The 25,836-nt window shown below is 43.4% G+C and overlaps 1 protein-coding gene across 1 annotated transcript in view; it reads left to right on the plus strand.

Moving 5' to 3' along the window:
* The window catches only part of LOC119449637 (C-Jun-amino-terminal kinase-interacting protein 4-like), a 56,920-nt gene that overhangs the window by 21,053 nt on the left and 10,031 nt on the right, over positions 1-25,836 (plus strand). Inside the window, 10 exon segments of the mRNA XM_049665340.1 lie at positions 9,966-10,133; positions 10,695-10,956; positions 12,629-12,775; positions 14,091-14,168; positions 14,170-14,275; positions 14,815-15,033; positions 16,092-16,133; positions 17,841-18,096; positions 21,840-21,920; positions 22,982-23,049. Coding sequence (XP_049521297.1) covers positions 9,966-10,133; positions 10,695-10,956; positions 12,629-12,775; positions 14,091-14,168; positions 14,170-14,275; positions 14,815-15,033; positions 16,092-16,133; positions 17,841-18,096; positions 21,840-21,920; positions 22,982-23,049 — 1,427 coding nt within the window.

A 25,836-nucleotide genomic window follows, 5' to 3' on the forward strand; every position in this document is an offset into this window, starting at 1 on the left:
ATGGTACACATTTCTTTACGATTTGGTACATTCCGGTTGCTTTGTTTTGGATCTCATTTAATTTTTAATTTTTGGCCATTCTTGTGCAGTTATATTTAACAAGGTCTTGCTGTATATCGAAGGCGCACAAGGCAGCAGAATGTGACAAAGGGAACAGGCATGCCCGCTATTAAACTCAAGACAACAGATATGATATTTTCTCACTATTGAAAGAATAAAGCAAGACAAAAAAGCGGTGACACACTTTTAATCATAATAGCTTCCCACATTTTGTGTTCTCTCTGTTCTTAGTACAGTCGTCGACCAATAGTTCGGGCTCAATGGAGACCGCCAAAATGTCCGAATATTGCGAGTTCGAAATACCTTTATTCCACAAGTGGCCAAAAAAAGATGTGCTGTATTCTCGGATTGTCACTTTCGGAGATACCTTCAATTTAGTATGACTAGCGCACGACACATTGGCATTTGTGAGTGAAGGCATTCCTGGCACATTACCAAGCATGCTGTCTTATCACAGTGTGTAAACGTTTCTTCGACGTGTCCTGTATTAGTCATGCGAAATATCCCGAAAATAAAGGTATATTTTGAAAGTGATTTTATAAGAATACGGCCCAAGTTTGCCAACGTGTGTGGCTGCGTGTGCATATGCTTGCCCTTGACGTAGACATTCCATGGCCACAATTTTCTAGCAGTGCCTTTTATTCTATTTCGTTTCACGTTTTTTGTGCTTCATAAGTTGTCAGAGTGACGCTCCACAAGCCAGCCATGAAGAGCGGATGATAAGAGTGTCATAGAATCGAGCGAAAAGCATTGCTACAAAATTGAGGACCATATTTCGACCATTGTCATGCTTTTGCTACAGATAGACGAAGTAGTGAATACACGCACCGAATTCTCATTGGCGGCTACTAGATTGACTTGGCTTTGCTAGTTTTGGTTTCGCGGAGCGCCTGTGACATGGCTGATGACCTTGCCACTGTTGGCTCAGAACGAAAATATCACTATTTTTGCTTGACTAAGTGGCCATATTAGCACACGGTCGTGCTGTTGGATGGAGTCCAAATTATCGCACGACGTGCTGTAAGGTCATCGAAGTTTTAGTTGTCATACATTAAGTCTATGGGGCTAGTGGCAGTGCCACGAGTCTGTCCAAATAATCAAGCATGTCCAAATTATCGGTGTTAGAATACACCGATAATTCAGACATTTAAGTTCAGACATTTAAGCACAGGTGTTTGCTTAGGAGTGGTTTTAGTGAACTTGTGTGGCAATGGAAACTGTATATTGCAAATATTGAGTGCTCGCAGAGGGCAACCAAATTGAATATATTGTGGCACCAAACTGGTGTTTCTGTGTAGCAGATAGTAGGTATTATTTTATTTTGCACATTAAGCATGCCATAGTATTTTGGTCTTGCCATGAATATCAACATCCCGCTGTGTCTTCTCTTTGTAACTCTCTGCCTGTCTTCCTCCAGTGTATAGTTGCAAATGTCGATGAGACTATGGCTCTTGCTATGCTTGTGTCATACACAGGGGCTGAAAGTAATTGTGGTGGCACTGTTCTTGATGTGAGTTGGTAAACATATTGCTTATGCTGCTTCTTCGTCATGATGGGTGGTGGCATTTCTTTCTTCTCTTCTTTTCTCACGCATTCGCACTTGAAGCACAAAGTGAGTACTGCAAGTTGTCTAGTAATAGCGTGCAGTGCTAAGCATCCTTTGTTGTGCTTTATTGTGTTTCTTTTGCATGATTTGGCTTTGCACTTCACATTCTTTTGATTACGCTGCCAAACTGCAATCTCTTTTGCCAACTTCAACTCATAATTAACTATGCAGTATTTTGGCTTGTGGCAGAAGCATTTATTTCCGTTATTTCGGATTTCACCGCCGCCTTAAATGTGTTTGCACAGATTCTGGCTTGACTTCATCAGCGATGTTCTACATTGAAGGTAGTGTGCTTTTGAATCTCCTGCAGTGCAATTGAAAATATCTGATATGAAATTTTCAGAAAAATCACGAAAAATTGGAAAATTGGAAAACAAAAAACATGAAAGCATTAAACATCATGTAACACTAAGCAAACTTGCTATGATGGCATTCATGCGCTTAACCTTTTCACCTTTCTAAAGCTGGTTACTCAGTTGACAGCATTGTTGAATGAGTTGGTGTCGTCATATTTTAGCACATTCAAGGAGGCAGAACATTATCTGAGCTTGAACAAGAGCTTCCTTCAAGTTAACTGAGCTTGAAGCTTAGAAGTTTGCTTAAAATTAGAATAACTTCCGCAAATATTTAAGAAAGCTTCTGATAGGACCTGTCACTTATGCACATTGAATGCTTGTATTGGCTATGCTCTTGTTGGCCTGCAGAACTGTGTTTGACCAACGCCTCTCTCTCATTTTTCGTGTGCATGCAAGGAGGAGTGCACAGTACATTATTTTGAAGGTATATTGGCATTGACAGTTCTGCGAGATCTTGCTGTGCTCTAGCAACATGCGCCTCTGCTAAAAGCTCGCTGAAGGGCATTTCCTGTTTCATAACTTGCTGCGTGTTCTTGTACGTGTTAGCGGTCTCTGGCTGCTTTTGCGGCAATGCTTTCTGCAAATGGTGCGCGTCCAATGAACTGTTCGCATCTTTGGCATTGCTCTGTGGAGCCAGGATGTAGCCTTAGAACTGCAACTTATCTGCTCTCTCAAGTGAGGCAAAGTTTTCTGAAAGAAGACGGAAAGAGCACCGGGGCTGCAGCAATTCAGCAGAACAACTGGCTACTTATGAAGAATTGGCAGATCTGTTTTGCCCTCTTTATTCAAGGCAAGTACCTATCAGTGAATTATAATGCACTGGAGCTGCACAGCTGTTGCAACCTTAAATATAGCTATAACGGTTGTCTTGCAGTATACTGTTGAGAGCAGCAGGCAAGTCTCCACTGGAGTGGCAACTGAATTGTGCCATCATGCTAATGTTGCAGTGCCTGTGGTTTAGGCTTGTTATCAATCAGGGTGATGCCCTATGTGAATTGACCTTCCTGAAACAAGGAACATTGTCCGTAGACACGACATGGCAAGACGTGGCAATGCAGTTTTGTTGCCATGTATGGACACAAAACATTAGTCACTTATCTGGATGCTATCGGGGCAGAAAGGAAGACCCTTACCTTGTAGCGCAGATAAACAACCTCAAGTGGTCACAATTAATATTAATCCAGAGATTTCCAGTATTATGGCATTTCTCATAGCAAGAGCATTTTAGGGGATGTTAAACGTAATCAGCCAGAATCTTCACATTACCTATATGGCATTCTTATTGTATATGTGCAATATGCCAGTCTAATTTAACTTCATACTTTCTTTAGTGTCTCTTTAAGCAGTGGATAGAACTTCTCATGTTTCTAGTACAATCGAGCCCGATGTAACAAAGTTGTACTTATAGCAAGAAACTTCATTAAATTGCAAATTTCATTACGTTGAAGTTTTTATGTTTCAGTAGCAAAAGCTACTACACAGTTCTAGTGTATAACATCTTATCAATAAGCATTTGTGAGCACAATTGGGCTAGAGACTTGACCACTAATTATGGAATCAAAAGCATTGGCAAATGCAGTAGAGATTGCACCTAAATCAGGTGCTGCCCCCCAGGCAGAGACACCGGCCAGTTCTTACATGCCAATATTGACTAGTTATGCTGCAAGCGACATTCTGCATGTGGTTTTCAGTTAGTGTGGCTATACCTTGCTGCCGCCACTAAATTGAAGTTCGTGACTTTGAGGTTTGATGGTAGTGGCCTTCATACTCATTTTATGAAAATGTCTACAACAAAGTCAGAATGTAATTTATTGTGCAATGGCTGCAATATTTTTTTAATTTCTATTTTTCAGGCAAACTATCATCTGACCCTACCCATCAAGACTCATTCATTTTGTGTTTTTGTATGGAGCACAAGGAATCTGGAGCGAAAATTTCAAGATATCAGTGTGTCAAGAACTTATCTCGCAAAATATCGGTGATCCTGCTGCAAAAGGCTCTGGTTCATAGACACTTACATGTACTAATAATGTTCCTGTGAAGACAAGTGCAGAGAGGCTTGTGATGTCAAGATGCAGCGATTGCTTACAGTGCAAGGCGTTGCAAGAAAACTTCAACACTGAAAGACGAGCTTATTTCTCTGGTACTGGACCGGCTACTGGTTAAATCAAAGTAAAATTTTCTTAGAAAGGAAAAGGAACTGATTGTTACAATTTCGAAAATGGTAACACCATTGGTGCAATAGTGCCATTGAAATGATGATAAAGTTTCATACAGATTTGGTGCCTGCAGGTTTGTTTGCTTCTGTGCTTATGAGATTGTGATTAGGCCTTCTAGCACAAAACTACCTATGCATATCTGTTTGGCATCTTGCAGTGCACTATCAATGTAATGTTTTCTCTGATGGCTCAGTGTCTTGTTAGAGAATCAGAAGTTCTGTGTGTGGCCCTCTATGATCACTGCAATTTACTTGTCCACAAACATTTCAGGACCCACTTTCTGAAAATTCCAGAAGTGTAATTTATTGCACTAAGATGGTCATACTGAAGCCGACGGCAATGAACACCAGATGCCATATGTTTTCCACCCATATCAACACTGCAAGACAAATAATTCTCATTGTAATACCGCCTTTGTGAAACGTCACATTCATTTCAAAGGCTTGTACCGATAAGGTCCCTGACAGGAATTTGACTTTGTATAGTGAACTGTTTGAGAAGGTGGAAGAAGGGAGAGGTCTTTCTCATCGACAGAGACTTTCTATATGAAGAGGTGTTCGGCAAGAGAAGACCGATGTTTCTGATGCCCTCAGTGATGAAGAAGTGTGCCCAGCTGCTTTGATCTGATGCCACTATGTCAACGCAGCTCTCAAAAGACTACCCACATAGAAAGGGCCATACCGAAGATCAGAGTGTTCATATTATTCCAGAGTGTGCTACCTGTGAGCTTTTTTTTTACCCCTTCGGAGCCATGGTATACAGTCAAACCTCGATATAACGAAGTTGCACTTGCAGCGAGAAACTTCGTTATATCGAGAATTTCGTTATATCGAGGTTTCGTTCATTCAATAGAAATAAGGTGGGAAATAAAAACAGTTCGTTACATCGCAAATTTCGGTAAATCGAGGTTCATTATATCGAGCTTTGACTGTATCCAGAATGACCAAAAATGGCCAAATTATTTTTAAAGAAACTAGTTGCCAGCGCGTTTTACTTCCTCTGTCAGAAAAGAAACACGTTCTGCTTGCACTGCCCACAAGATTGTGAGCTGCCATCTACCAGAAGCAGGACAAACCACTGAGGCAAAAACCTGCTCGTCCATGGCATTACTAGAAAATGAAAAGTACTGTTGACGAGCTGAGCTCTTCCTTAGCCACTTCTACCAGACATGCAGGGACGAACCTAGCTTGCCCATGGCATGGAAGGAGTTAGGAGAGCTGGTGATCAGGGCTTTGAAACTGTTGACAAGCTTGCAATGATGAGCTGTGCACTTGTTAACCTCTTGCCTCCTGTCAAGCTAAGACATAGACTTGCATGAGTAGGCAGCAAAAGGGAGTCATCATGTGTGCATGCAGCAATGGACCTATTAAACTTGCTGTGTAGCAGACTGTCCAACCTTTCTTTTTGAACACACTGGAACTGCATGTGCATGTGGACACAGTGGAAGTGGTGGTCCTACCTAGAGGAAGTGAACACAAAATGAGTATGTGTGCTGCATGGTTTATTAATGAAAAGGCTGCCGTTATGCCTGAATACAAAAGTGCTGCATTCAGTGGTTTTATAGGTGTGTGTGAGTATCTGGATGAGGTGAGGGGTAGCTATTTCTCTTTTTGAAGGTGGAAAGCAGTGAATGCAATGGAAAAGCCAAATAAACGAATACAGTGTAGAGCGCTTATAACGTAAGTCGCCGGAGTCGTGAATATCTGCACTATAAGCGGTACCGCACTATAACCAAAACAGCAATTTTCAAGCCCTGCACGTATGCAAAACATGTAGACCAAGCAGCCGCGCTTATCCAAGAATCGAAGTGTGCGACTGGGAGTTTTGCATCCGGTTAAATTTACGAACGTTGAAAGGTTAATGTCCAAGTACCCACAATCTTCCTTCGCATGAAGCAAAGTAATAATTTTAAAAAATGTCTCAGTTTCGCCTGAAAGGCGAAGCATCAATTGCGATAGCAAATTAGTAGAGACCTATAAGGAGTAGGGATAGTAGTTTTATTGGCTGCATAAACCTGACACATTCGCTTACTAACTGAATTAACAGCGTGGTGTCAATGCGCCTAAGCAAACAAGAATAGACTCGATGACCGCAGACAACCACTGTCAAAACGTGGGCGTGGGGAAGCACGGCTGCCGCAGCGAGCAAAGGTTCGTGCAGTTTACTGCTTCAACGGAAACTGAGTAGCGTAAGCACAGTGCATACAAAGGTCAGAGCCGTGTGGAGATTGCTTTCGAGATACGGTGCGCGCGACAACACCGACAGCCGGCACAGGCGCGAATGCATTTGTTGGCAGAGTAGAAGCCGCCCCCCCTCCCGTGCTGCCTTCCCGCTTTGCTCCTTTCGCATGGGAGATTGTGTCGCCACTTCTCCTTGCCCCGGTTGCAAGATACGCATTTGGTGCCGCAGCACAGCGTCGCCCCACCCTCCCTCCCTCCCTCCCATACCCCCACGGCCGTCGCGCGATGGAAGTCGCGTTTGCTCTCCGCTGTGTGTTCGCTCTCCGTGAAGACGCGTGTCCCCCGTGCGCTTTCACTCGCACATATGGCGCGCGGCGACGATTTTATCGCCCTTGGACTCGTGCTCCACGTCTCATGCTCCTCCTCTGCATCGCTCTTGTTGGTATTCTCTCCCATCGGTGGGCGCACCTCGTTGAGAAGCGTGCTCGCTACCGCCCTTGTCGGCGAGATTTTGCCGCGGAAGCCGCATTATAACCGGTATTTCGTCTCACGCGGCTGCACTGTAAGCGGTATGCGTATACATGGAGTGCTATGGGAAAATTAATGGGAGGCTGAGAAGACCGTACTATATCCTGTCCTGCACTATAAGCGGTTACGTTATAAGTGGTCTATACTGTACTACGTAACTTGGCAGCAGACTGTATGTTGACTAAATAAAAGTATTTCTACGGCATTGTGTTCACATGTGTTGCCATCTTCTTGCTACATGGCTTAGGTGAGTTGTAAACAGACACCCCCCCCCCCCAAAAAAAAAAAAAAAAAGAAAAAAATATAAAAAAGGCGACATGGTGCTATCATTTGTTGTGCTGTTGACATGAAATCGAACTGACTAGCTCAAGTTTAGGTATTCAATTATGTCTAAAAGTGCTATTTTTGGGAATGGCATTTCAGAAACCTAAAGTCAGTCTATGGGATGGACCAAACGTGCATATTTGCCAGGATGTCAGGCACCATTGTACTTATTTCTGTCATATTTTAGCATCAGAAGCTCTATATTCAGCAGTTCTGAGCATTAACTTGATGCATATGCACGTCTGGAGACGTTCAAGTGTTTGCATGATATTCAAGTCAGAGATCAGTTCTCCTGTCAGCAGAGAATAATGTGTTCATTAGGAATAATTCGAATGATATGAAAAGTGCAAGAACAGCAAAATAACAAGAAGCAAAAACGAAAGGCAGATTTTATACTAACAATGATAAATTGAAAGCACACTAAAAATGTTTATTTGCAGCAGCAGTAGGGAGCAGCCCAGCAACTAGTACTTGTGCATAAAATAAGTCTGAATTGTCGCTGGTTCTTCTGCATACACTAACACATTTTGTAGCTATGTGCTACATTCGGGTGGATGACAGTTTTCCCTTTCGTGATGCTTTCACCACCTTGCGGGATTCCGCAGAACTGTTTTCCGATATCAGTGTCCCTGTGCTTCGAGTTGTCGAATAATTCACCCTCGCTCTGCGATCTACTAGCCTCCTGGTTAGCTCAGTTGGTGGAGCGGCCGCCCCGAAAAGGTGTTGGGTACTGGATTCGAATCCCGGACCAGGACAAATTTTTTCTCGACTGCAAAGCTTTCGTTCCGAGAAACCTTACTGGGTTTCTTTTGTAGCTTGTGGGGGTTACGGTCTCACAGAAGTACCGACCACTGAGGGTTCGAGCTTGGTGAGCCACAGGGCCGTTGCTTCTCGTACTCTAGTGCACTGCGGCGCACACGCTCGGGTTGCAAAGGGGCTACCGAGCGCTATGCATGCAAGAAAACACAGTAATGCCCTGAGTTGGCAGAAACCATTTATTGTCTCCGGCGGTACCCAACACTGCACTAACACCTGGTCCCGGGGCGGCGCGGTAACCAAAGGGCTCCTGCACCAAGGGATAAAATACAGACGGGACGCCGCTAGCATGTCGCTGCAAGAGCAAAGGCTCCCGCTGGGACATGCAGCTAGGAAAAGTCCCTGCGGCTATGCTGCTTCCTCTTGCGATAACCAGTGGGCCCACTCGTGAGAGTTCACATATCCCTCAATGCTGATGACTATAGCTGCAAGTTGAGAATACAAAAGTGGTGTTTTTCTCATACTCTGAGTCGGAGATATGTCAGAGAAAAAAAAATAAAGGAAGGAAGGAAGGAAAAAAAGTAACAGTAAAAGTAATCTAAATTATTTGAAGCTTGCTTGGGTTGGCAGTGTAGCCACGAGCACAGCCTTGTTACTTGTAGGTGTGTTCGCTGTCCGTGTCATAGGGACGAAGGGGATGTATGATCCTTATTGAGGGAAGAATGTTGATGAGAGTTGATGGAGGTGAAATGCAAAAATGCCCGTGTGCTTGCGTTGTAGTGCACGTTAAAGAACCCCAGGTGGTCAAAGGTAATCCAGAGCCCTCCACTATGGCTTGCCTTATAATCAGAACTGGTTTTGGCACGTAAAACCCCAGAAAGAGAGTTTTATCGCCTCGTGTCACAGTGGCACATGCCCATTCTGGGAGATTAACCAACAACGAGCACATGCCCAGCGGCATGTAACCAGTTGCGCGTAATCTGTGGCTCAAATTGTCTCTTTGGACACGTACCCAGTGCCACTTACCTAGTGGCCCATGTTGTTTCTGTCTGGCAAGACAGCGGCAGCCAGCACCTGCAAAGTTGGGGAAATTCTGTCATTGTGAGGATGAGCACAATGTGGAAGATAAGAACAAGACAATGCAAACATGCCACTGAAGTGCCGTGTTATCATTGTCAGCAGCACGTTCATGCTTTCGTCTCCTTGCCGACCACGCTGTGCTGGTCATCGTAATGAATTGTAGTGACTCTCCCAAGCCTCTACAGACAAATACTTATTGACTGTATAACATGCATGTTTTGGGTGCAATATAGGCTGTATTTTCATAAACACATTTGACTTGACAGTAGATGACTGAAATGAAGCTTGCTCTTTAATAATGTAATGTGCTTTTGAAAAGGCTGTCACACTCGAGGTTTTTATCCGAGCAGTATGCTGGTTATCAAAAATCAAATTGGCTATGTTGTAGCTCGCATAGCAGTTTGTGCAAAATTTGCACAAACTTACACAAATTTCCACAAAAACTTACACTAACACAGATTTATGTAGTGTAATTACTTTGCTTGCTCTTTGCAGCTGCACTCTCAATGCATTGTATTCTATGGCACCTCAATGTCTGTACATACATGAGCTAGTTGTGTTTTGATTGTATTTAATACTCTATGTGGTTGTGTTGAAAACTAGTTTTCTTTATTGCATACTGTTGTTAATCAGTTTTGCACTTTGAGACAGCTTCTTATATGTTGCGCATACCAGGTATACACTATTTGGTTTTATGCTTATGACAGAATTCTTGCTGTTGTATTTTTAGTGACAGACTTTGATTTCTATACTGGAGCACGAGATTTGTCTGGTACAGTGCTTTCAGTCATCCGGTTGCAGTCAGCTGGATGTTGGGTCATGCACTTTTGAAATGCTCTGTTCCTTCTTTGTGCAGCTTTAGCAACCTGTTCAGTGCTACTGACAAGCCGCAGCAGAAGCCTGTGTCGACTGTGAATGTCCGCTACAATGCTCCTTCAACGAGACTGAGCCCTGCACTAGAGTCGATGAGGAAGAAGAGACTAGGGGAAAAGCATCGAGGTTTTGACTTCTTGGACAGTGACCTGTGAGTCTAGGCATCTGCTTTCACAGATTCTGGGTCGTTCAGAGAAAACATGTAGCATCAAGCGGTGAACTACAGAGGACTGCTGATGGAACAAAACTTGGGCAAACAGAACTTTTTGCTTAGTGGAACTGAAGTGAGTGCCTGTTACAGTAAAGTTAACAAAGTTTGTGACGTGCATTTCTTTAGTAGTCTTTTAAAATATGCGCAAAGTTACAAAAAACAATCAAGCAAAAAAAAAAAAAAAAACTCTGCCACCTTTATATATGGTGGTGTGATTATTGAGAACACCTTCTTTCAATGCATATGCCGTATGCTCTTGCAGGATGAAACATGTTGATCATAAAGGAAACAGCCTGTGTTTCAGCCACACTTAACGTGTTCCTTTTTGGAGATCACCAACTAGCCCAGCACCATGTTTTTCTGGAATGTAGTTCAGCATGAACGGGCTGAGGGTTAAAGCAGAGTGTTTTTGACATTTGCTTGGTCAGTGGCTGTGTCATCACTTTGAACTGTAGACATACTTTTGTGATGGCAGCAGCATATCATGTATGCATGCTGTAGGGCATCAGAAAGGCTGCAAGCGCAGCGTGCTCGGGAACGCCGGGAGCAGTACAAGCAAGTGCGGGCACATGTGCGTAAGGAGGACGGTCGAGTTCAGGCCTATGGCTGGAGCCTGCCGACCAAGACGACGCCTGTGAAACTGGACCTGCCCCAACCTCCACTGAGTGCAGCAACACATCGAACTGGGGGTGCACCATCCCACGTGCCAGTACCAGTGCCCGTATTTTGCCGTCCACTCCAGGAGACCAACTCCCCCATGAAGGTCAGCCTGGCTGCATGACTGCATCTTGTGCTTCATGGTTTCCTGCTTGGCTCTTTCATTGTCCTTCAAAGTTCTCCATTATTTGATTAACCGATTTCAGAGGGTCTCACTCCTCAACTTGTCTAGTGGTGCCAGCATTAAGGTTGTAAAGTACAAAAGTATAGATGCTAAGCATCAGTATTCGTTTGCCTTAACTGATGTCAATATTGCCTTGACCAACACTGATAATGGGATGAGCTGTGTCCACTGTTTTGTCAATAATTTTATTGCATTTAAACAATGGTATAGTTATCTGCCGCACACTTGAAATGAGACAAGTATTGCAGAGATCAGCATGTAAGGAAGAGAAGGCTAAGTAGCAGTAGGAGTATGCAGGCTCCCATGGCTCATGGCATGTGTTATGCAGTAATGTAAAAAATAAGGTCTGTGCAACCTGATGCTGTTGCTCACATTCGATCAAGTATAATTGTAACCTTCGTGTTGTATACTGTTCTAGAAATCATTCTCAAACCGTAGCTTGAAGTTCACTTTTTCTGGAGCACAATGTGCACATGTACGAGATTGCCTGCATGTCATTGACAGTGGCCTCACTTGGAGATATGAGCCCAGTGTCAAGTAGTGCGTGCACTGCTACTCTGTTGGAAAACAAGTCAATATGTCCAGTGTAGATGAAGCATGAGGTGCAATGCAGCATTGCTTGAGTTTCTAGAGGTTTCCAACTGATGTAGTCATACAGGAGAACCATCTTAAAAATAACAAATACCAACTAGTGAAAATACCAACTAGCCCAACATTCAACGCTTTTAACGATGTAGTCGTAGATTAGTCTTACGGTCAGGGCTGACCCTGTATCCTACTGCTGGTTGATCGACGTGACATCATACACCACCACCTTTGAAGAAGCACCACTTGCAGTGAAAATGACTCATTAATGTGTGTTTGGCCTGCATTTGGCCTTCATCAGCGTGCAGCTGAAGTGTGATGGCTTTTCCACAGTACATGTCGTGAAGGCCATCTGGGACACCATCCATTTCTTAGAGCATGTTCTTTGATTACTTGGTGACTGTGGCAACTTTTATTGCTGTGGTCATTGATGGTCATTTGGTTGCTTACTGAGGAGACTTGGCTTGGAAACAGCCCCTACGCAGTGTATTTATGCCTTGAGGGACACAAATTAGCATACAAATTGAGCTAAACAGGTACATTACTTTTTCATAACTATCCAGGCTTGTTTGATAAAAAAGGGCTTTTTGGCAAAAAATTGAACATCAAACTTCTCTTTAAGAACCTCATGTCCACTATCATTTCTAGGCGTTGCAAATTTCCCAGTATTATTTTGGATTTGTATATTCTTTATGAAGAAAATTACAAAAGTTTCAAGGCTGAGCTCGTAATTATCTTAAAATGCATTGTAATCTCTTTTTCTGTTAATGAGTGTTAGCTTTGGTAAGTTATTGCCACAATCTACAGCACCACAGGAATTCACAACCATTGTTCCATGAACCATGCCTCATTTTACATAATTTTATGCCATACCAAGCCTCCGCTCTCAGTTAAAGTGACCAGTTTGCTTTTACAGAGGTGTAAAATGTCATTTTAACAGAAGACACTTTGATAGTGCAGCTCTGTAATGCTGAGCAGCCTAAAGTGTATGGCTGCTTCTGTTTGACAGGTCTGGTGTGCAGCTGGTGTAAACCTGACAGGTGGGCGGACACGTGACGGGGGCACCATTGTTGGGGCCAGCATTTTCTACAAGGAGCAGAAAGCAGATGCACCATCACCAGCTGACGACATCGACAGGCTAGAGCTTGAACTCAGGGTAAGGGGGTAATTGGAGCCATACTTTTAGTACATTTGGTCCCAGCATGTGCATTTGTGTGTGCAATACAACTCCATTCCTTCGCTTCAGAAATATTCATTCCACCAGTCGAGGCATGCTGTAAGCATTATTTTACATTGTCTTGGAAAATATTTGTAGCAGTATCTTTGAAAGGCCACAACATTCCACACCTTTTGTGGCAACCCTTGATATTGCAACAGCATCTGAATCTGAGCCAGTAGTTATGAGCAGTTTATGAGGAGAACGTTTCTGTATTGGGTGTTATTGTGCCATTTTTTACTACTTTAGTGCTCTTAAAATGTGAAAAACGACTGCTGTTAATTTGAGAATTAACAGTAATAAATTTGTTGCGCAGTTGAAGGTATAGACAGGTGAAAAATGATGGGTAAGACATGTATAAACAATCCTGGAAGCACTATTTGACGTACTGCATTGCAAAAGCAAGCAGCAGCAAATACTGATACAATCACTGCTTTTCACAAAGCTGTTGCATTCCTTATGAATTGTTTTTAACTGTAATTTTCCATTGGAGAGACTACGTCACCTGTAGTCTAGGTGTCCAGTAACCTGGAAAGCTTGGAAAAGTCGGGGAAATAAAAAAAAAAGAAGAAAACGTACATGCAGATATGCATTGTCTAGCTGGCTATATAGCTCGCAGTGGCATATGCCCAATCAACAAATTCACTTGTGTGATTACATTGCACACACTGTAAACTGGCATACTGCCGTAAAGCTTTCGATGGAATTTGTGCAGCCTGACCATGGGCCTTCTTTCATAACATTTCTTTCTCTTTTTGTTGCGGTCTTCATGATCGCTTTGTACACTGCTGCACTATGGGGAAATAAAACGGTAAAAAGTAAAATTACTTAGATTTTTTTCTCCTGCCGGTGTAAGCTGTAAGTTTTCCCCACAGTGTTGTTTCTTTTGGATTGCCTATAGTGAGAAAAATTATGTCAGAAATTCGGTTGCTATCTTCTTTTTTATTTTTATGGTTTGGGAATTTTCACTGCAGAAGTCATGGAAAACCTGGTCATCTCAAGGAATTTTGAAAAAGGCATTTGCTTGACACCCTTTGTATGTTTAGTGCCATCAAAAAAGTTAGGGAGAGCAAATACTGTTACTACTAAACCTGTGGTCTGGAATCACACCCGTTATATTAGCAGTAATTCTCCAATCTGAGCTCTGTGATAACAGGTTTACACAACTATGCTTACCTGCTTCTCGTATGTTCTACCTGTGTGGTTATATTGGGGCTTATACTGTTTACATGTATTGCCTTTTTAACCATTGCAGCTGCAGGAGCAGGAACGGAGAGAGCAAGAAGATATGGCTCAGCGACTTTCCTCACTTGTCTGGATTTGTGCATCTACTACGGGAGAGCAGTGAGGTGTATGTCGTCGATGCTAACAACCCAGCAGACATCCTGGACACGTTTCACGTTTGCCCCTCCCACCTGCTGTGCATCGCTTCAGTGCCAGGTACGAAAGGAATGGAGCGGATTAATAATGAGCCCTTCATCCTGCTTGTCTTAGTTTATGATAGCTATGTACATAGAATGGAGTACTCTGTATTTAAGAGAAGGCTACTCAAGCAAAGAAACCAAACTTGAAACAGGTGCTGTGTAATAAATTAAGGCATGAGAGCTTGCTAGCTGTTTCATAGCATGGCCTTGTTGCAGGCAACCGACACAGCGAGGGCACTAATCACAGGAACATTGAAAGACACAGCACTGTGTCTCTTGGTGCTCTTGTTGCTAATGCCCTTTCTGCACTGCTTGCCTCCCATAGATTCACTATTCCAACTCGCCCATACCAGTACCATGTTACGTGATTCCACAGCATGTGATTTAGTGCACCTAGGATCGTACTGATCTCAAGCTACGCTATACCACATTCTATGCAGTGTTCATACATGTCAGTGCGTATGGAATATGCATAACATAAATTAATCGTAACCTCCCCATTTACCTTTACTTCTGATGCGACTGTCATTACTGATCTGTGAATTTTGTGTGCAGGTGCAAAAGAGACAGACTACCCTGTAGACGAAGAATTTAACAAGCTGGGCTTGGATGAAATGATTGATGCAAGCCAGCAAGAGTCTTCATCCAGCTCAAAGACATCAGAGGCCCAAAGGGAGAATAAGGACCAGGATGGGAATCCTAAAGTTGGAAAGCTTGTCTTTGTCAAAAGTGCTCCTGCTCCTGTTAGCAGGCCGTCGTCACCTCCTAAAGAAAGTTAGTACCCTAACTTAGAAGCTAATAATGCTTTCTTTGTTTTTCACGTTTCATTGCTACTACAATTAATCAACTATTTGAATATGTTGTAGTTATGTATGGTGCAGTTGCTCAAAGAAAGCTGCTAATTAGACAACATCCCTTCATATCTTTGAAATTACAGTTGTGTATATTTACTGATATGGCAGGTTTTCCTGTGCTGAATATTTTAATCTATGTACACAGTTATGGTCGGACCAAGGATTCTTCCACTAAAGGAGGAGGCTAGTCCTCATGAAAGGCTGCAATACCATGCACAGAGTCGGTTATTATTAGCAGTTGATTTTCAAACCATTTTTCATGCTGTTTTTGTACGATTAGGCTAATAAATACAACAAAATGATAGCAGCACCTTCAAGAGGGTAGTAAAGGCAGTATTTTACTGCTATACAGGTTGATTTGTTCATATAACTAGAAGAAACAAAACTAAAGAAAGTGGTACAGCGTGGGCAAATGTGACCATTGACACATTTTCTGAAGAGCACGTGGGTTAGGATAAGTTCAGGTTTGCAAGATTATAAATACATATTCTCCTTAAATTATTGTTCCCTCATATTTCACGGGTTTCCATAAAAGCCCCCAAAAACAACAATGCAAAAGATAGCATGGAAACACCTACATAAGGTCTTTCTGAGCATGCTCTACAACTTAAAATGCAACCTATGCTCTAGAATGAATATTTAACATTTTATAATAATCAAGCTTGACTAATTAACTAGTTAATGAATCTGATTCCCGTCTGGAGTGACTGCACTATAATGGAGATGTGATGGAAAAATGCCCATGTAATTTTGGTTTGGTTACCCCCATGGGTGAAAATTAATCTGGAAAAGGCATCTCTCATATTCCCAGAGTAGCTGTGAGATGCATCGTGATTTTGATTCACAGGTGCTAAGTGATGGAAGATAACCTTTGAAATGGTGGCTCTGTGTGTGTGTGTGTGAGTCATCTGTGTGTAGCCTCTGTAATAAATTGTACATTTAAATCCTTTTCCCCCCTCTTCTTTTTACTTTCTTCAGAAGGGGAAGGAGGGGCTGGAGCAGTTGCAGAGGCAGTTGACGGTATGTGTGCCTACAAGAAATTTCTCGGCTTCTTTCATTTAAGTTGTACAAACCTTGTGGGGTTTTAAAATTGGTGTTGTTACCATGCAAAGAGCATTCAGTACATCATGGCATTAGCTGACAACAGCAGGCTGCCTGAAACAAAGAAAACATGCCGACACAAAAGGAATTTGTCATGTTTTTATGTAAAATGTTAGCCAACAAATGACAGAAGGCTGTTACTTGTATTAACAGGGCTAAGAAATGGCTACAAACAAGGATTTGTTGTCCATGCCGTGACTTACCTTTCAGTCTAGTAGGGCATGTGTCGTGGCTTTGTTCACTGGAAAGTGGAAAGTTCTGTGGCAAGTACGTGGGCAACCAAGTATGCCACATAGTGACATAATTGATGTGCACCAATTTCACAAAACTAAGTAGGAGGCACATATTTTTTCTCACTCACCCATGTCAGCCATGTCGGCCATGCATCAGCAGTGAATTCAACCAACACACTCTCACTGTAGCTGCTGCAACTATGGCTAAGTTGTGTTCAATGTCATATACTTGTAGTAAAACATGAAAGACATCAATGGATGAGAGACCATCATAATCGTGGCTTGGAGCACAGTACTTGGTAACATCCTCATTTTAAACTTTGATCACGAAGCTAGTGCAAATGCAGGCTAACTTGGCAGAGAGATGCATTTTTATATGTGGAGCTAGACGAAACCATGCATACTTCAGAGTACCTGATAAGTATGTATTTTGTTGTGTGCCAGGTTGGCTGTGTGAAAGCATTTTTGCACTCATTGTTGTGTATTTATGGTATTTATTGGAATAATTCATATTGAAATGCTTCTTCAGTGTTCGTACAGCTCCGTGCATACTTGTCTAGACTGAGCGAACAGTGTGTTTTGATGTTCGTCAGTGCATACTCCAGTTCAGTACACACTGCTTCTGTTGCTTTGGGGTATGCACTACCAAACAGGCATCTGTCTATTCATGTGTCTTTGTTTTCATTTATTTCACCTAGCTTGAGCTTATCAGTCAGCCTATCTAAGGGAGCCCTAGTACTAGCTAGGCAAGTGGTATGTTTTAATCATATGAAAACAAAGTGCCAACAGAAACAAGAATGAAAGGACAGAAGTGGTTGGGTAAGCACTGAACGGCTGGACTAGAACGGTACTTTTCTCATCACTTCTGTTTTTTCTTTTTTTGTCCTTGTTTCCTTGCGCATTATGCTTTCTTAAGATGAGTCACACAAAGGCGGTGCCTCATCACTGTGTGTGTCCCGTCATTCATCACCGCAGCTGTCACCTTTACCGGGTAGGCGCGTTTGGCAGTAAATGCACAGAAACAAAGCAGTCTTGAACCAGGAGCACTTAGCTAGAAGGTGCTGATGCGTGGCAGAGCACACTGCTTCCACACTCTAGATGTGTGAACTAGGGGCTGTACATTTTGTCCCTTTGCTTTTTAGAATTAAGGTTCACCTGTGCTTGCATTTCATTCGTTGTATAATATTGCTGCACTTTTCTATGTCTGTGAAGGCCTTTTCTTTGGTTTTGCTTTCAGGTTAATGTGCATCCACATCGTATAAACACTTGGCAAAAGTTTGTTATATGTGGAGCAAATTGTCAGGCTGATTTCAGTATGGTTATAGTATACAGTGAATCAATACCACATGTCATGAAGCTTGCCTTAACTGGGCTTGACTTTTTCACTGCTCAGCACTTGAAGAAATGGAAAGGGCCAAAGCTGCTGGTGCTAGCCAGGAGTCGGCTGCAACAGGGGGAAACAGCCAGGGCGGCAAGGAACGAATGGGTGGCCCCCGGCGACCCTGGGTGCTATTGAAGGAGGGCGCCCCACCTGACATTGTCAAGGATGGCATCTCCGAACTGCCCACTGACAACCACCTGGCGTATGATCAGCTGGAGAAAATGTCCAGCGTGCTGCCCACAATGTGGCTGGGGTCACAAAATGGAATGTGAGCACATCATAAGTGGTTTCTGACAGTATATGCATTTGAAGTTTGGCTCCTTCTTTGTGACTTTAGCTGGCTGCCTAATATCAGCCAGTTCATCTTACATGCTATATACAGTAGAATCCCGCTGATACGTTTTTCGCGGGACCGTAAAAAGAAAACTTAAGAGCCGGGAAACGCAAGAGCCGAGAAACAGGAAAAATTGAGAAATGAGAGTAATGTTGAATTGCACACAATATTATTTTAAGTCTTACATGTGAAAAAAAATCTTAGTTTCGCCCGTAAGCCGAAGCATCGATTGTGATAGCAAATTAGTAGACAGCTATACAAAGTAAAGATAGTAGTTTTGTCATCTGTATAAACTTGTAAACATTTGCTTATTAACTATATTAACAAGCATGGTGTCAGCGCCCACAGGCAAACATGAACACATCACACTCGATAAGCGTGGACACGCGCTGTCAAACGCTGGCGTGAGGAAGCGCCGCTGCAGCAGCGAGTGAAGTGACCTTCATGCTGTTGTCTATCGCTTCAACGCAAACTGAGCGCTGAGAACACACAGCATGCATAAAGCTACGAGGCGCTGACGCACCTACACTGCCTAGACTATGCCCCCAACACAGATCGCTTTCAAGATACGGCCTGCGCGACCGCGCACCACCGCGCAGTACGCAGTTGATGCCACAGTACAACGCCGCCCGCTATCCCTCCCTCCCCCTCGCTGCCTCGCCAGTGCCTCGAGTGCAACGGAAGAAGGTGCGCTTCCTCCCTGCTTTTCTTTCTTGCGCGCGCAAGATTTAGATGCGGACGCTGGCTCCCCTCGCACGCTTTCACTCGCACATAGAGCATACGGCGCGCGGCGACAGCGTTATTGCCCTTGAACTTTACACAAAACATCTATGTGCCAAAACCAATTTTACGGCCACAACGTGTCATAGACACTATCTTTAGATAGCAAATACGGATCTCAAAGGCCATGCTTTTGCTGGCGGAAACTGAAAATACGTTATAGGTGTTGCCCCCGGCACTTAAAGCGGCCAATGCCATCGTCAAGCCACCAAGCCAAGCGACATGAGAAGTCAAAATGGCCGCTCGGGCCGGCGCGGGGTGGCAGTTCGCAACGTTTGATGCGGGAACGGTCCCACAGTTGCAACGCAACAGTGGGGTTACCAATGCCTTGGGTTCTATGGGAGCTGTGCCTGGACTGACTGAAAATGACGTAACAGCCGGGAAAACGCAGCACCCGGGAACGTAACAGCGGGTTTCTACTGTATACAGGCTGTCCCAACTATCATGCAGCAAGATTTAAAAATATGCAAATGCCACGTAGCTGGACAGAACTAAGGTAATGCTGTTTGCCATCGCTTGGAGATACTCGGAGTATTTTTTGCATTCCGCCTAATCAGATAATTAGTCATGATTAATTAATCAACTTCTCAAATATTATAATTAGATGAAAAGTGTAAATGAGATAATTCTAGAGGAACATGAAAAACTACCGATACAGCTTTGTGGGGCTCAATACGTGCTACATAAAAGTGTTTCTCTGAGCGTGAAAGAAGCCCATGAATACACGCAAAACTGCCGCGCGACAGGCCATAAGTATATACAGGTCAGGTAAGTAAGTGTGTACAGGTGACAGCACAAATGTGCCCGTGTGGACACATTTTGACCAGTAATTTCTAATAAATTTCCTCACATGAACTATTTTTGGCTGCCTTGCTCTGACCCTAATAGCCAAAGAGCCTCATTTGAACAGTGGTTTTAGTATGCTTTAAATTAAAGCATAGCTGGCCTGCCAAAATTTTGATATTTTATTGAATTAAACATAATTTGAGGTAAAGTGCTACAAACACCAACAACCTTTGTTTTAGTGGCATCTGCATGGGCTCCACCTCTGCATGTGGTGGTCTGGGCACAGGACTATATCATTTGTGCTGTATTATGGGAGTCTGTATGTTGCACTGGAACTGTAAACATAGTACTTCCCATTCATTCACCTATTGAACTGAGTGCATGAAACAGTGAAGGCAACCAAATTTTAGAAAATGCAGGGTTAAGCTTAGCTTGTACATTACTGCTTTTTGCAACAACGCTCAACAAGTACCACTGGCCACTTGCTTGTAAATATTTCGTGCTGTTTCTGCTACTCGTTGCTCATTCTAGATGTACTCTTGTCATACAGTCGAACCCACTTATAACGATCCCAGACATAAAAATTCAATGGTTATAACGACTCCATTTCACTGCATTTACAATTTTCTGACCCTGCCTATATAGAAAGTGCGATTTTCAGCAGCGCCATACTGTTACAACGAGCACTTAAAAACTGGTCGCGGTAAAGGGAGGGCAGGGCGCACACGAAGTTCCGAAGTAGAGAAGCGCGACTGAACTGGGCGCACGGCAGTGCACACCCTGCTCCATTCAAACAGTGATGAAGATACTACCACTGAGAGGAGCGAGTACCGTGCACGGATTTCACAAGCCGTGAGAAGAGTCACTCGCTTTCAACCATGCTTTTAAGGCAAGTCTCCAGCGTAGTTCAGGGTGAGGCAGTACAGTGGCTGTGTCCTCTGAGATAGCACTGGTGCACATGATGATGCAATATCGGAGGCCACGACTGCGGCACTCTCATTATTGCGTAGTCTCCATGTGATGGTGCGTGCCTATTTGGACGATTTGAACCAATTTGAACCTACGGCCACTCAAGTAATGCTAGTTTATCGTTGCTGTCGATATTAGCGTGGTGCAAGTCTGCGTGAACGTGATAAAATTCGCCGTTGTTGCCCAAAGCTGTGAACAATCGGTGGTTACTATGCCGTTAACGAGAGATCGCAGTTCGTCGATGCTTCGTTTACGTTGTTGCTGATAAACGTTCACGATGACATTCTACCTTTCAAACTTCATACTTTTTTGACAGAAGCGACATAGAAAACGTGACTTTGCTGCTCTCGGCGCTTGTGTGGCTGATGCTGCATCAGTAACGGCAAGACCTTTGCAGAATGCCGATACGTCATAGTAGTTTCCGCTTCCAGCCAATTACCGTATTTGTTCAAATTTAAGGCGAGATTCTTTCCCAGAATTCTTAGCCTCGAAGTCACCCCCTGCCTTATATGCAAATTTTGCCTTAAGGTGTGGCTTCACGACATACTGGTGCGCACTGCCGTAAAGCCACATTGTAAGGAAAAATTCGCAATGCCGTGAAGCCACACTTAAAGGTAAAATTTGAAGATAACTCACACTCCGCAAGGTGAAGCCCCCCCCTCCTCGATTTCATGGTCACCATTTTGCGTTCTGGCTGTGTTAGTAATTGAGCATTTCAGGCAATCCCTGCCGAGCCTGAATAATCCATCGGCTACCCTATGTTGCCTTATATTCGTGTGCATACTTAAGTTTTTTTTTTCTTGGGTCTCCGAACTGTGCCCTCGCCTTATAATCGAATAAATACGGTAGAATGCTTCGCTATCGTGTGCAGAATTCAGTCTTGTCCCGCTGATAGTAAAATATATAACAAGCCCTCGAAGAAAAATGGTGGCGGCTGCACTCCTAGTTTCGAATGGGCAAGTGATCGGAACAGGCTGGGTGCCATTTTCCGACAACACATTTCGTTCTTTAAATGAGTCCACATATAACAAAGTACCGATACAACGAGCACTTTTCACGTATAACTGTCGAGTTCATTATAAATGGGGTTGACTGCAGATGTATGCTGGATCTAATGTAAGGCACCCCCTTTTTTTTTTCAGAATCTACGTGCATTCATCAGTGGCACAGTGGAGAGTGTGCATAGACTCCGTTAAACTTGCTGACTCGGTACTAAGCATTGTGTAAGTGGCAGGCCTCTTGCCTAAAGTTTATTTATTTTATTTTTATGCTCTCATGTGTAAATACCACAGTCATCTATTTTTCTCTTCTTTCTTTTATTCTTGTTCCTGACTTAGCATTGCACTGCCGAGCTCAAGGTTGTGGTTTCAAACCCGACAGCAGCGACTGCATCTTGATAGGTGCGAAATGCAAGAACGCTTCTTCATTTAGGGGCACGTTAAAGAACCCCATATGGTCAAAATTAACTAGTTCTGATTATGAGACACACTGTCGGGGGGGACTCGGAAATAATTTTGACCACCTGAGGTTCTTCATTATGCACCCAATGCATGGTACACAGGTGTTCTTGCCTATTGCCTCCATCAAAATGCAGCCGCCATGGCCGGGATTTCATCCCGTGACCTCATGTTTAGCAATGCATTGCCATAGCCACTAAGCCATCACAACTGGTTATAGTGCCAGATATGCATGACAACACTATCAATATTGGCTTTCCCATGCTCAAATTTCTCACAGAAGTTGCACTTTGTGGTGAACACAATACCACATTTGGAGCATTACTGGCCTGTTTCGTCCAGTATAGATCAGAAATTGCAACAGTGCACCAGAAAGATAAAAGGAAGGTAGGGGGGGGGGGGGGTAATTTGGGTGCAATAAAACACTGCCATAATAGGTTGCCATTGTCTGTCATCATCTGGGTGACACATGATGTGGACTGTGTTTAGACATCACAGTGAGAGATGACATGACCATTTTGTTCCATCAAAAAAGGTGACTCGGAAGGGTTTGGTTGCGAGCTAGTTGGTACGGATCATTCATTTTAAAACAGCGCCGAAAAAACACGGACAAGGGAGAACATGGGTGTTCTCCCTTGTCTGTGTTTCTTAGGCGCTGTTTTAAAATGAACCATCAAAAAACTATGTTTTTGTCTGGTGCTCGTACTTAATAGCATTCATTATCTCTGGGGGCTAGTGCTACTTCTGGTTGTGCTGAATGACGCTGTTTCCAAGCACACTAAAGCAACTGGTTTAACATTTTCTCGAAGCAACTGTTTTTCTTTCAGCCATGTCAAGGGTCGTGTGTTTGCAGCCTTGGCTGATGGCACTGTTGCGATATTCCATAGGAAGCAAGGTATGCTGCATTTTAGCTCTTAATTAAGTTGTACTTGCTTAAAACGGCAGGCATTGCCAAATCCTGACTGGGAGCTTACCACTGTCGTTGAAAAGAAAAGTGTACAATCATTGCATTCTACCGGTGCTAACATATGGGGCAGAAACTTGGAGGTTAACAAAGAAGCTCGAGAACAAGTTAAGGACCGCACAAAGAGCAATGGAACGAAAAATCTTAGGAGTAACGTTAAGAGACAGGAAGAGAGCGGTGTGGATCAGAGAACAAATGGGGGTAGACGATATTCTAGTTGACATTAAGCGGAAGAAATGGAGCTGGGCAGGCCATGTAATGCGTAGGATGGATAACCGGTGGACCATTAGGGTTACAGAATGGATACCAAGAGAAGGGAAGCGCAGTCGAGGACGGCAGAAAGTCAGGTGGGATGATGAGGTTAGGAAATTCGCAGGCGCAAGTTGGAATACGCTAGCGCAAGACAGGGGTAATTGGAGATCGCAGGGAGAGGCCTTCGTCCTGCAGTGGACATAAATATAGGCTGTTGATGATGGTGATGATGATGAAAACATATCTCTGATATATCTTCGCGCAGTGTCACTCAGCGTTTGTCCATTCTTTTTATGCCTTGCCCTAACTACATTGCTATTACGGCCAACGAAATATACACTGTACATAATCTGCTTCAATCTTCAGCAGTATTTTGACTAGGATCTAGTTGAAGTTATTGCACAGCATAAAATAGGTGTGACCATGCAGGGTGGGGCCACACAAAGAATATATAAAAGCTAAAAAGTATGTTCAAAAGTATGTTCCATATGGTTACCATTTTCATCTATAGTAATATTGGTTGACATAGCAATCCTATGCTGCTGTGCAGTTGTTGTAACAAGTTAGTTGCTTGCAACGTTAAGTAGTGTGTGTAATTTCTTTTTGAGAGGCATTGGCTATCTTAAAACAGCTTCTTTGTTGTTTCATTCATTGTCTGTTCAGACAACTGTGTAGAAGTAAAGGTGGATGAAATAATTGAATATTTTGTACATGCCTGCTTGGCAGTTTTATTGACAAAACTTGTTTTTCATGGCTTTTCTTTTTTTATGAGCTTGTAGTGAATGTATAGAAATATTTTTGTTGCTGTAAATATAAATTGACCACCCAAGGAAACATTTTCATGAAAATCAGATAATAAATTCATTATTTCTGTAGTGAACAGGTATTCCTTTATTTATATATATTCTTTTATTGTTTGTTATCTTCTCTCCTTGAATTGGTGTTGGTTCATGCTCTCATTTTCATATAAAAGTGCATTCGTGTGCGTCGCTTCTTTTTGAGCATCACTGATGGTCACTTACAACATGTTTTCAGTGACTGCTGGGCTCTGCCTGTTAAATCCACCAGTGACTTTTGTAAACCTTACATAAGTAACTTGTACTGTTCCTGTGAAACATTAATAATAAGAAAAATTAACGGTAATATAGTACAGTAGAACCTCATTGGTACGATCCTGTTACATATGGTTTCCCAGCGCCAACGTTCGCGATCGAGAACAAAAGAAATGACCCTATCGAGTTACGCTTATTTTTTACCGGTTCATAGGTTCCCGGAAAACATGATCTTTTGGTAGAATGTTCAATACATCGGCAAACTGTGATCGCATGATACGGTTTCCAGCCACTAAATGCCATGTAAACAAGAAAATGTGCTAGGCGCGCACAATTGAGAGCAGTAGCCGCTTACCACGGCAGCTTCACCACAATACTCGCCCGCTCGTCTCACGTGAGAACGCCGGCGCTCACTCAGTTTCTTATTCCGGTACCGGCAAATCTCCACCTGGATCGTCGCACGCCGTATTCACAGCTATCGCGCCGCCCCTATTGCAATAAGCATCATCATCTATCCGTTTCATAGCGTGTTGTGCCATTGAAAGTCTACTGCACGCTCTTAATAGGCGATAAACCAAACGCAGCGTCGTTCCCTGCTGCAGACTGTGATCCTATGATGCGTTTTTCGGCCCCCAGATCTCATGTAAACAAGAAAAGGCGCGAGGCATGTGCAATCGAGAACAGTAGCCGCCCGTCTTGCGTGAAAAATGCCGCCGCGCACTCAGTTTCCTATTCCCATACCAGCAAATCGCTTCCCGGGTCGTCGCACACCGCATTCACAGCTATCGCTGCCAACCCTATTGCAATAAGCATCTTCACCTATCTGTTTTACAACCCGCCGTGGTTGCTTAGTGGCTATAGTGTTGGGCTGCTAAGCACGAGGTCGCGGGATCGAATCCCGGCCACGGCGGCCACATTTCGATGGGGGCGAAATGCGAAATCACCCGTGTACTTATTACATTTAGGTGCACGTTAAAGAACCCCAGGTGGTCCAAATTTTCCGGAGTCCTCCACTGTGGCGTGCCTCATAATCAGATCGTGGTTTTGGCACTTAAAACCCCATAAGTATTATCTGTTTTACAGCGCATGGGGCGTAGTGCCGTTGGAAGTGTACGGCACACTTTTAGTAGGCGATAACACAAACATGCCGCAGTTCCTTGCTGCAGGCAGCTCGCTGTGAGCATCACGCTCACCAGCTTGATTTCATTTCGGTTTCTCGTCGCCGTCCTAGAATGCTACGCAATAGGGAAGCAACAAAATGCGTCTCGTGCCGCAACGATTTGCAGTATACTTCACATTACATAGATGTCAACTGCTGTTGAGCCTGTCAAATTATTTAGTTGCTTCAGATCGTACATTTTTCCCGGTTAGTACATTTTTTTCCATATTTTTTTTCCGCAGAAACGTATGAACG

This window comes from Dermacentor silvarum, chromosome 4 (assembly GCF_013339745.2).
Source record: "Dermacentor silvarum isolate Dsil-2018 chromosome 4, BIME_Dsil_1.4, whole genome shotgun sequence".
In the NCBI taxonomy this organism is placed as follows: Eukaryota; Metazoa; Arthropoda; class Arachnida; order Ixodida; family Ixodidae; genus Dermacentor; species Dermacentor silvarum.